Source organism: Coccinella septempunctata, chromosome 4 (assembly GCF_907165205.1).
Source record: "Coccinella septempunctata chromosome 4, icCocSept1.1, whole genome shotgun sequence".
NCBI classification, from domain to species: domain Eukaryota; kingdom Metazoa; phylum Arthropoda; class Insecta; order Coleoptera; family Coccinellidae; genus Coccinella; species Coccinella septempunctata.
In genome coordinates, this window is record NC_058192.1 from 643,307 (window position 1) to 656,093 (window position 12,787).

The 12,787-nt window shown below is 35.4% G+C and overlaps 1 protein-coding gene across 1 annotated transcript; it reads left to right on the plus strand.

Annotated features, from left to right (window-relative positions):
- The first annotated feature begins 2,037 nt into the window (after positions 1-2,037).
- LOC123310736 lies at positions 2,038-12,658 on the plus strand. Its single transcript, XM_044894374.1, has 21 exons — positions 2,038-2,194; positions 3,278-3,396; positions 3,456-3,630; positions 3,738-4,059; positions 4,715-4,888; positions 4,997-5,211; positions 5,551-5,706; positions 5,969-6,209; positions 6,296-6,464; positions 6,523-6,773; positions 6,886-7,222; positions 9,275-9,430; positions 9,537-9,720; positions 9,828-10,140; positions 10,192-10,365; positions 10,476-10,693; positions 10,961-11,119; positions 11,194-11,434; positions 11,516-11,684; positions 11,885-12,135; positions 12,279-12,658. The coding sequence occupies exons 1-21, from the start codon at positions 2,175-2,177 to the stop codon at positions 12,618-12,620; spliced, it is 4,386 nt and encodes a 1,461-aa protein (XP_044750309.1). The 5' UTR covers positions 2,038-2,174; the 3' UTR covers positions 12,621-12,658.
- The last annotated feature ends 129 nt before the right edge of the window (positions 12,659-12,787 follow it).

Genomic DNA, 12,787 nt, shown 5'->3' on the forward strand with positions numbered 1-12,787 from the left:
TTAGGTTCATGATATGCAATTCGCGAGCAATTAACTCCTTTCATACCAACAAATCGATATCTGGTTAAACGTTAATGAGGTACATGAGTTTCAGTTTTATGATATTTCGGACGTTTATTGCAGCAATTAAAAATACATATCCTTCAATTGAATCGATATAAATTCCCGAATTAATTGAGGAAATGTATTCATGCTGTCCTTTCCGCCATGAAAAATTGATTCCTCTCAAGTAGTTCATGATATTTGAGGGAATACAGAACTGAAAGTTGCCGAAGCTAAAAATAAATTTTCACGATGAAGTTAAAGTCGTTGCCAAGGACGCCATAATATCATGCAGTAACGTTATAACGGTACGTAACAAACCAAGGAATATAGATCAAATCAATTCATGAAAAATCCTCAAACCTTAAAACTATGAGCAGGCTGTGTACAGATCTGTAATTATCTCCATCTCTGTGGCTTGGCATAAGTACAAGATCATTTTCCCCTTAAGTAAATTAGTCTCACAATCATGACATACATCCATTGCAGTATTTTTGGATTACATCCCCAAGTCTTACTAGTCAGACTTCTGAGCATCGTTGAAATAAATTTCCACAACAATGGTTCGAGACTTCGTGAATACGTAAACCATAAACTCATTCCACTGCTGTCTCAGATCAAGAATAAGAATACTCGCAACGAATAAATCAACGTGTACTACAATCTTCAAGGAAATCTTGGGAACACACCTTGAATTACTGCTGCATAAGCGAAGTATTAAAATAGAGTTGGAATAATTCGATACGGCTGAAAATTGGCAAGAACATGATGAATCGTGGTTGGAAATACAGGAAAATCTATATAAAATTTATGGACCCGAACAATCCACGTCCATCAGTTCTGAGATTGTGGGAAAAACTCAGGAAAACTCGGACGCACTCAAATACTCAGAATTCATCAACCCATTCATTAAAATTGACTGGATAATTGACTTAATAGGCATGGACAAGTCCCGCATACAGGACGTCAAGAAGTTCAGTTCTAAATCAGTTCTAAATGTCATGTTATCATTGCACTTTTCGTCAGTAACGTTTAAATTTTAATCCGAAATTGATCAAATTCAATTCTGCCTGTCTATCTGTTCGTAGACACAGTATCTTCCGAAAAATTAGAGCTATGGATTTGAAATTTTCAGGGTAGGTTGAAGGCCTAAATGAGCCGGTGGGGTTAACCTATCAGCAAAATCCGCTAGATGGTTTCGGAGTCATAGGCGAAAATAAGCTACGCCTGTGTTTGCATAGCTATATTGATGATGCACATGTGGTGATAATTATCCCAAATGATAGTAGTATTTTGCAAAATTCAGTTAATTGTGATTGTTAGGGAATTATCTTAATCTGTACCCGAACTAATGATATGTGCCGATGAATGTTAGAAGGGCCTGGAGGCTTTTCGAGCAAGGATAGTCCATAATCCGCAAACTTTTGTAATAACCCGTAATCAATTCGCATCTGACGGTAAATTATGATATAATGAAGAGAATATTTTAATTGCTTCAATCTACACATGAGAATTTTGAATATATCCGCTCTTTGAAGTCTCGAACAATTGGATGCTATGCGTTTGCGATCAGAAAAGTGGAAAGTAATTGAAAAATTCACTTGGTTTACTGATGTTCATTGAAAATTACATTCTATAGCATTTCCAAGGGAGCGCAAGAGGAAAATCAATGGAACTTTTTGGAAATATGAATGCCAACATTGATTTGGAGGGTTGAAAGAAGTTGAAGTTACTCTTGAATACTTGGGAAGTCCCATTCACCTACACCTTCATGAACATTGTTACTTATCGAGAAAATGAACAGTATTTCATTCATCTTTATAGAAATACTGATTCTGAATTCGCAGAACATGGCAAAAAGGCCCAGACCTTCAGCGCCTGGGACTTGATTGAACAATGTAGATATACAAATGAATATTGGGACTTGAATATCTTTACATTTTACCATACGTCCCGTCCCATATTCGAGCCCAGTCCAGCGTCTAGTGGGGATCCTATAAAATAATTGAGAACTCAAAGTTTCGCGCCAGTTTATTTTCAGTTCACGGATTATGTTGATGATTTCGAAACTATCTCACGTTGAGTGAAGTGTTAACAATCTGATGTACACCGATTTGTTGTGAATTATCATCATGGATTATCAGCCAGTTAAGTGAGTAAACTTGGAAATGTAAATAGAGCCGGTAATTCAAGGAGGTCAACCATCTCGTCCTACTGAGCTTGGAGAATGCCATTGCGAATATATAATACGCCATTCTAAAACGTTATTTATGGGGTGACCCTAGATAAGTTTTGATTCAATGTTTTCCATAATGGTTTTTTCGAAAACAACGGAGGTGACTGCATTAAATTCGGTGATAAAATGATAAAGTAGCCTACAAGTCAGAACGATGGCAGATCGATTAATTTTCCCCCGAAGTATTTATTCAGAATTTTTTTATATTTAAAATATATAAGAATTTTTACTGCATGAACTCAAACTCAACTACTCACAGTAAAAATGCAAAACTTCTGGTCTGGTGCAGTGCCTCTATTTAAAGGTAATTGGCATTATTTCATTATAATTTGAATTTTTTACTGGATGGAAAAGTGAAGTTTGAATATTTTGATGAGGAAAGCAAACCAAGGAAAATTTGAGCGCACTGAGTACTTTCAAATTATTAGCATATAAAAATCGATAGAATACTTACACTAGATAAGAAACCCTACAAACTGAATATCAAGGTACAAGATTAATAATTTCCGAAATATTTTAAATTTCCAGAGATGATAAAATTACTGATAGTCAAGATAATTCTGTAAATTTGAAGATCATTGATACAGAATTTGAAAAATATTTGAATTTCAAAAAAATATACCAATATTTCTGCTAAAATTTTCAACAAATTGAATCACATTTCTCTGAGATAAGTTTTTCAAACACTATTCTGAAATCAAAACACGTGTAGTGGCTAAAAACTTATAACTTGAAATAACTCATCCTAGTGAAAATGATAGTCGTTCACTAAATCAGCTTTTAATATGAATTCGATCATCTACAATTCTCATGAGTTTTTAAGGATTTAATTCTCGAAAATCTACAGAAGATAACTTCTATTTTCATATATACTTTTGCCTGGTAGAAAATCTTTCAGTTTTGAATGAAATTCCTTATGAATTTCACAGCATGAAGAAATATGCGCATCTATTATATGTATGTTTACGTTTCACAATATATTTCTTCTTAATTTTGCAGGCTAGATAATATTATATTTAAAAGAAAAAGAAGAGGAAAATTTCTGCTATGCAGCATATTAGTCGCTCTTCTAATCTTACTGGTAATTGCTTTGGGAGTTTACGTGTTTGTACTCAAAGGTAAAATGTTTCTTAAACTCATATAATACGTACATCTATAACCAAGGCAAAAATTCCAGATAGGGGCATCTGTAAGACACCCCAATGCGTGGAGGCCTCGAAAACGATTGTAGGCAACATGGATATGAAAGTAGATCCTTGTCAGGATTTCTATAAGTTCGCCTGTGGAAATTTCTTGAACAAAACAGTAATACCTTCCAGCAAGACGCTTGTCGATTCATTTTCAACCCTAACGTAAGTGGAGACTTCTAAATGAAGTTCGTATAGATTATTTGTGGGAAAATTTTTCAACAAAATGAGATTTTGAAACCCAAGAACAACCCTACGTTTTCACGTTTTAGAAATGTCATCGATAAGCAGATCCACACGGTCCTGGAAGAACCCTATAACAAAGATGATACGAAATCGATTCATATAGTAAAAAAGGTTTATAAGTCATGCATGAACGAGACAGATATCGAACTCAACTCTCTGCGAACGATAAAGAATCTTTTGAGGAGATTTGGAGGTTGGCCTGTTATTGAGGGAGCTAGGTGGAACGAAGCCAGTTTCAACTGGATCGAAACCCTGCTGAAGATGAAGGATTCTGGTCTACCATACGGGATATTGATGGATTTTGCTGTGGAGTTGGATGACAAGAACTCCTCCAGGAGGATACTGACGGTAGGTTGATTCAGGGAAAAAAAATTGAGTTATTGACAATTTGAAATGCAATATATTAACCGGTGTTCTTAATCTCAACTCAAGGGGGTTAAGAAACTATTTGGAGTCACTGTTATTCCACATTTTAATATTGCGTTCGTTATAGGTAGGTATATGTCATTCCTCGATATAGATTTTATTACCATGTGGTGGGAAGAACTATTGCTGTTCAAAATAACTTATCCTATGTAACACTCATGACATTGTTCCCGATGTTTAACTACGTTTACTATATGAACACTTAATATTCAGTTAATGAAATTCGATTGAAATAATGAAGTTAGTATAATTTTAAATAACAGTTTCATGAAAAAGTTAGATACTCATTAGGTACAGAGTTTGAAATATCGAAACATCTCTACTTGTACAACGTTGATCTACAAGACAATTCTAAGGAATACTCAAAATATGAGTCTGTAAATTCCATATCGTTCTTAACGAAGAGTATTCTTTTAAACCCTAGTTATAAATAGGTCAGATTTCTCTGTTCTTCTGAAACAATGTTGCCTAAGGAGTAAAAATAAGCTGAGCTAGCATAATTTGTTTTTCGTAGCTCATATCAGACTTATACTCAGTCTGTGATTGTCTGTAATCTTCTGATTTCTTGTTAACATAGGTAGATCAACCCTTCATCCCCTTCGAACCACTCAAGAGAGGCCCCAGGAACAACCCCATCTTGGACGCAACCCACACCTTCATGGTAAACTTGGCTGAGGAATTCGGTGCCAACCGAAACACCGCAAACAGGGAAATGGAAAACGTTCTCAATTTTGAGATGGCCATTGCCAAGGTAACAACACCGACCTGAGTTTTCAACCGCCAAATAACTTATTAACGCTTTACTAATACCATTTCGTATTGCGAAACACCTTTTCTAGACCTATCAATGTATTTCAAGATCATGGTGCCCCAAGAAGAAAGACGTAACTTGGAGGACGAATACAATCCGATGAGCATTAGGGATTTGGAGAGAAATTATCCAATTGTTCCTTGGTATAGTTTCATCAACAGGTTGGTCTTCCCAGCGAAAGTCACTTATGATACCAACCTGGTGATTTATATCCCTGAATATCTGCGAAGATTGAAGGAAATCGTTGACAAAACTTCGAGGAGGTATGTTGGAGAATTTACGCTTTATTATCATTGATAGTTGAGGTGTATCACTCTCTGTACGACACCTCAAAGATTTCGTTTGGTTTAGCTTTTCCACATCGAAAACTTTCAAGGAGTTGATATACCTACTCCTCTAAAAAAATTTGCTGATTGCACTCAGCCTTATCTCAGGCTAAAAATAGCAGAATAAATTATGTTAATGAGAGCAAATTTCGCAAGCCAAAAACATTTCCGGCTGAGTATGTTCGACATTGGCCATATTTTTGCATACGAGCACTTCCTACACCGTAAATCACGTAATTTGAAGTAATATGAATAAAACATCTTCATTGATTCAAGGTTGTTGGCCAACTACATTCTCTACAAGGCGGCAGGATCGATGTTAACCTATTCCAACAAGAAATTAAGACAAATACAACTAGAGTTCACCAAAGCTACCGTAGGAGTTCAATCTAGTACCCCCAGAAATGAACTTTGTACTTCGATTGCATCAAGGTATGGTTTATTTATGAGTAGGAATAAACATCGAGTGTGGGTGATAAGGATTTTTCCAGCTTTATGTATAACTTGAGTGGATGTTGTGAAGTATTGATATATAGCTTATTAATATTAATGAGGATTTCTACATTATGATGAATGCAGAAACAGGCTCGAAAGAAATACGATGCATAAAAAAATGCATGGTCTCATTTTATAATAAAGATATCTCTGACGGCACAATAACACGAAGGATCTTAAACTTAGGGATCTTTTTCAGGCTAGACATAGCGACAGGAGCCTTGTATGTACGGAAATATTTCAACAAAGAATCGAAAGTAGATACAGAAGAAATCGTGAAGGATATAGAGGATCAGTTCAGTAAGACTTTGAATGTAATAGACTGGATGGATCAAGACACGAAAAATGCTGCTCTGGAGAAGCTCCGTCATATGGATAAGTATATAGCCTATCCTGATGAATTGATGGATGATACCAAACTCGAGGGCTACTATAAAGATGTGAGTTGACTCTTCAAGACACAAGAAAACAGTAGATATATTTCTAAATTAACAGTACATAATAACAAGTTTCACATTATTTTCAGCTACACCTAACAAATGATAATTTCTTGGAAATTGTGTTAAACGTGTCGAAATTTCAAACTGAAAAAGACATGATGCAGTTGTCTGAACCAGTAATCCGATCAGATTGGAGGACTAGGTCATCAGTAGCAATCGTCAACGCCTTCTACGATCTGAACGCCAATGCCATACGTAAGTTTTTCGAAAACATTTTCGTAAATATCATTCTTATTTTAATTTTATTCTTTAGAGGTGCCTGCTGGTATACTCCAAGGCGTCTTCTTCAATGCCAAACGACCCAGATATTTGAATTTCGGCGGCATAGGTTACATAATAGGTCATGAATTCACGCACGGTTTCGACGATGAAGGCAGCCAAATGGACCAAGATGGAAATCTTAAGGAGTGGTGGAAGGGAAGCACCAAGACGGCCTATGAAGAGAAAGCGAAATGCATTGTTGACCAGTACTCGAATATAACAGTGCCTGAAGTAGCAATGAAGGTAAGAGTCCAGTTTGTTTCAGTGAAGTACCCCATGGTTCGATTCTGGGGCCGATTCATTTCTTGGCGTCTCTTTGCCCAATATGGAAGATCAAATGCTGGTTTGATTTCAGATAAACGGTATCAACTGTCAAGGAGAAAATATTGCCGACAACGGTGGTATAAAACTCGCTTATCTAGCCTATCAAGAATGGGTCAACAAGAATAAGGAAGAGGAGAAACTTCCAGATCTGGACTATTCCCCCAATCAAATGTTCTGGATCGGAGCAGCAAATGTTTGGTGTTCCAAAATAACGACCAAAGCTATGGAACAGGAGATCTTAACTGAAGTGCATCCCCCAGATAAATATCGAATAAATATACCATTTGCGAATTCTGAATATTTCTCCAAAGATTTCAACTGCGCAAAAGGTACACCCATGAATCCCATACAGACGTGCAGTGTGTGGTGATAATAAAAACATAAAAGACGTGCTGATTTTAAATTAGAATAACAATATTTCAGGAAGCTAACATGAACAAAAGTAAACTCTGAACAATCTCAATTTATTTTTGAAAAATTATTAAAAATGAATCAGTATTCAAAAGATATTCTAGTCATCGACTTTTAAAAGTATGCACGGAGAAGTATTATGTAACTTTTATTTTTTTTATAAATTTGAATATTATCTACGTTGTATATTCTTATTGTTTTCAATAAAATACTACTACTAGATAGATTTATTCATTTTCCTTAACACTTCCCTTACAAGTGGGCGTGCCTACTCAAGCTACCCTAAGATACTATACTAAGTGACAAGTGAACAACCTTATTATAATAAGGTTAGGTATTTTTATTTTATTTTAGGTTTTTTATGTCACTTAGTATACATACAATTTGATATAGGAATATTCTATTCAAATCTCGATATGATAATGCAGATTAGGATCGGCGAAAATATTGATCAAAGGATTATCTTGGAAAAACAAGAATGGTACCTACTATATTTGGGAAAACATTTTTTGAAATTCCTCCTAATTTTTTCAGTTCCGATCGAAAATTTTTATATCTGTATAATTGAGGACTGACCGAGCCAAAATCATAAAAAACACATCTCCCCATTGTTCGCTTTGCCAAGGTGGTCTAGCTAAGGTATCACAAGAGACTAAAAATAACAAACTACCTATTGGATCCCACATCTAATTTTAGAACATATTTGATACAGTTACACGTTGATGGGTTTCCACTAAACCAAAAGGCACTGTTTATATGTATTTCATTGTGATCGATTGTCCATCTATAATGTTTTCTGCCTGAAAGCTTTGAGGTATGTATGTACACTTCAATTGTAATGGTGTTGTTTTATGGTTCAAGTACTAGACTTTCATAATATGTAAATAAACAAACAAACCAGGGTTTATCACCTCAAGTTAATTGATCGTTTGGTCTACAAATCAAATGTTAGAAGCACATTTACGTTCATTGATGTTTAATCGTCTGTAAATTTGCACATTTGTTATTTTACAGATTTCAATTGAAATGATGTGGATGTTTGCCAAAAAATATTTAGGTTTTTGAAATGGTATTCATGTTCTTTTCTTTTTTCTTTTAATTATAAACGAAACAAGGGTAAATCTTCTCAATTTTCTGTTCGAATGGGAAAATAGGGGAGACTATACATTTTGAACAGTGGACGGTTGAAACAATGTGTCATAGTTACTTTTTGTAACAATGACTGGGTAGCCAAGGTAGCCAAATGTACATGACTATCTTAAGTGTCATAGTGACTTTTTGTAACTATGACTTCTAAGATAGCCAAATGCCCATGACTACCTTAAGTGTCATAGTGACTTTTTGTAACTATGACTTCTAAAGTACACAGATGCCCATGAAATTGATTATGAAATTAAATAACATTGCCTATTAGTAGACAGATAAATGGTCTTTAATTTAATATATTTTGTCATCATTCACTCAACTATAATCACGATGCTATGGACGATAAAGGAAAAAGTGTTTCAATGAGACCCAGTCTCCCCTACTTTTTTCACAAAAATGTTCGTTGAACAGAACTATCATTAGCTTAACCAATCAAATGAAGTCTACGAGAAATAAGTATTAAATCATTTAGGCCATGGAACCGAAATCATGGATTCTTATCAAAATATTGAATGGCTCATTGCAAAAATTGAAATAACGAAACAAGAGTTCGATTGTTGATCGTTAATTCATATTTGAATATGCACATATGAAAATTGCATCATATTATTAGTCAAAGATAACACTACGCTCAGTGCCTTCACTAATCTCGAAATGCTCAAAAATATCCACAAGTTTATTTTCCCAAATTTCGAACAAAAAATTGATTCTTTAATCAATTACCTACCAACACTTATCCAGTAAATAACTTTCATCCTGCAGATGGTTCATCAATGATGCTATCAATGACCTAATGTAATTCCACTTTTTCTATATAATTAAGTAATTGAAGATCGTAATGAAAGCGAATTGAAAAATTTCAGATCCATTCAATTTGTTCTCCACTCCTCGATGGACACGTGCAGTACACCTCAAGAATCGTAGGATGTTGACGAAATTAGAACAAGTTTTGATCGGTACCATAGTTTTCCTCATTTTATTGGTGTTTTCGATACTTTTTATCGTCCACTTTGGTTTTGGTAAGTCTCCAGCTTGAATTTTGTCTTTGGAAAGTTTGAATTAAGTATGGATAGTAAATTTTTTACATAAACACCCTAAGAATTATTTATAGCCATCAATTTTTAGGTGTTAGAGATGAGAGGATATGCATGAGTCCCTCATGCATGAAAACATCATTGAGTATCTTGGAGAGTTTAGATCACAATGTGGATCCTTGTGACGATTTTTACATGTTCGTTTGTGGAAATTACCTGAAGAACAATTTCATCCCTGATGACAAAACAGAGATAAGTTCGTTCTCTGAAGTAGAGTGAGTATGGGGATTGAAAATCTCTTTTAAAGCTTCCATATCCATGCACAACTAGAATGATAAAAGTTCTTAAAATCATTGGAAAGGAGAACATCTTAAAATTTCAGGGATTCGCTATCGCATAAAATGAGAATTCTATTGGAGGAACCTGAGGAGATGAACGAAATCAGACCATTCAGATTCATAAAAACCCAGTACAAGACTTGCGTGAATTCCAGTCAAGACAATACGGATACTCTCAAATACCTTCTCAGACAAGTTGGGGGTTGGCCCGTTTTGGAGGGAGAAAATTGGGGAGATCGCTATTTCGACTGGAGAGAACTCGTCCACAGGCTCAGAAAAGCTGGCCTATATTCCGAAATATTTTTAGTGATCAACGCCGAAATAATGATGAGTAATTCCTCACAAAGAATACTGGAAGTGAGTTGAAAGCATCAACAATATAAATTTCACTATTATTAATGGTTTCAGGTGGATGAACCTATGATCATTTGCAGGGAATATTTGAAAAATGGATTGGGTGACAAAATAACCAAAGCCATGTACGAACTGATGGTAGATATAGCAGTCCTTCTGGGCGCTGATCGTCAAAGGGCAGAAGAAGAAATGGGGAGAGTTATCAACTTTCTAGTGGAACTTGCTCAGGTGATAACTTTTCTTGAGTTCGTTTGCAGTATGGTTCAAAAACAGGGTTTTTGTCAAACGAAAGCGGAATTATACAGTGTCAGATCTTCAGGATCATCTCTAAATTTCAGATTGCTGTTAGTCCAGAAGAAAAACGCGCCTCCTCATCTCTTAATAATTTGATGACTGTCAATGATTTGGAACTTACTTTTCCAATTGTTAAATGGGAGTCCTACATAAACAACCAGTTGCTGGGATTGACGAGAGTTGAGAAAAACACAACTATGAACGTCCTACACCCAAAGCATTTGAAAAAATTGAATGCCTTGATATTACACAACGAGAAAAGGTAAAATCCCTATTAGTTTCAGGACAGTGAAAAAGGAGTTTTTGATCTCACATATATCACTATGATTTTCTGATTTTCATTCCTCATATCGTGCAATTTCAGCTGGTAAAATGTGGCATTTAGTCATGTGATCATGGGCCAAACGTGATCATATGCTACAACTGTTACAAACCTTATATCCTCATGAAAAATATGATTCTTGTTTTAATTTTCCCTTTTTTTGTCATTTTCCCTATAACATTCGTTCCAAACATTCACATATTTTAGAACAATAGCAAACTACATAATGTGGATGGTTGTCTTTTTTGAGATACAATATTCAAACCAACAGCTTCGAGACAGACTGAATGAATTTTCCAAAATAGCAGAGGGAAACACGCAAAACATTCCAGTATGGAAAAACTGTGTCGATGATGTGACATATGGGTAAGCAGAATTATTAGAATATTGAACGTTTGCATTGAATGGATATTATTTCATCTTTAATATCTACATTTCAGGCTTCCTCTAGTTGCTGGATCGCTTTATGTCCGTCGGTTTTTCAAGAAAGAAGCGAAAGAGAATATGCTGGAGTTGGTCGATCTGATTCTCCAACAGTTTAAAAGGGAACTGTTGGGCTTACAATGGATGGAAGAAGATTCAAAGAAAAGGGCATTATTGAAAGCCGATTCTATCACGGCTTTCATAGGTTACCCTGATGAATTATTAGATAATAATAAAATGGTCGAACACTTCGCTGATGTGAGTCCTGAATAAAAATCTTTGAGAATTATAATTTTCTCTGAAAGATAGAGTTACGATCACAAAACTCGTTTTTTTTAGCTTGGTATACCACCAGAAAACTACCTTCTGTTGGATCTAAGGTTGAGAAATTTCACAATTAAGGCGCATTATAGGTTCCTGTTGGAAGGAGTGGATAAGAAAGATTGGAGAAAGCAGCACTCACCTATTGATGTAAATGCTTTTTACGAATCTAGCTCGAACAGTATACGTAAGTTTTCATTGCAAAGAACAATAATTTTTTTGATACTTGACTTATAAGAAAAGACTAAAGAACACAGTAGAAACTGCAGAAATTCGAAAAAATCTTGGTGAACTTATTGTCCTCCATCCCTATATGGAGGTATCTCTGCCCTCAAAATTTTACCTTTCAACGCAGTCCACATAAGTCATATTTTAGTAATTCTTTAGATTTTCCTGCTGGAATACTTCAAGATAATTTCTTCGACCACGAGGGGCCCAATTATGTAAATTTTGGTAGAATTGGATTCTTAATTGGTCACGAAATTACCCATGGCTTTGATGACGAAGGAAGGCTCTTCGACGAGAATGGAAACATGGTCGATTGGTGGAGTGAAAAGACGAAAAATGCGTTTATGGAAAATGCTATGTGCATTGTAGAGCAATATAGTAACAATACTGTTCCAGAAGTCAACATAAAGGTAAAGTATTCTCAAATTAAAAAACCTTACATATTGTCACAATCGTCATATTATTTTTGTCACTTGAGTCAACTGCCATTCCAGAAAATTGATTGAACGCAATGATAGTCCACTGTTACTATTCAATCATTAAAATTTTTCAGATCAATGGTGCGAACAGTCAAGGAGAGAATATAGCCGATAATGGTGGAATAAAACAAGCTTATTTAGCATACACAAGATGGCTTTCAAATCATGGACCGGACAAGTACTTACCAGGCCTTTCGTTTTATACCGATCGACAGATGTTCTGGATAGCATCCGCCAGCAGCTGGTGTTCTAAGACACGACCGGAAAGACTGAAAACTATGCTTCTCTCGGACGAGCACGTTCCAATTTATTACAGAATAAACATCCCCCTCGCGAATTCCGAATATTTTGCTGAGGATTTTAAATGTCCGTTGGAATCAAAAATGAATCCAATTACGAAATGTAAAGTATGGTAATCAGTACTTTTCGCCAAATATATTTTATTGAATACGTAGAGGTTCTTTTCAAAACCAATCCTCTTTCCCAAATTCGAAAAGTACGAGATTGACTACCCAAAGGGCAAATGGGCTGGAGTCCTGTCCTGTCTTCTGGTTACATACCCTTCGGTAGAGACTGATTCTAA

Coding starts and splice junctions, on each gene's coding strand:
- LOC123310736 (XM_044894374.1), top strand. CDS start 2,175: ATGGATTATCAGCCAGTTAA. Junction 10,141..10,191: donor CCTCACAAAGAATACTGGAA/GTGAGTTGAAAG, acceptor TAATGGTTTCAG/GTGGATGAACCTATGATCAT. Junction 10,366..10,475: donor TTCTAGTGGAACTTGCTCAG/GTGATAACTTTT, acceptor TCTAAATTTCAG/ATTGCTGTTAGTCCAGAAGA.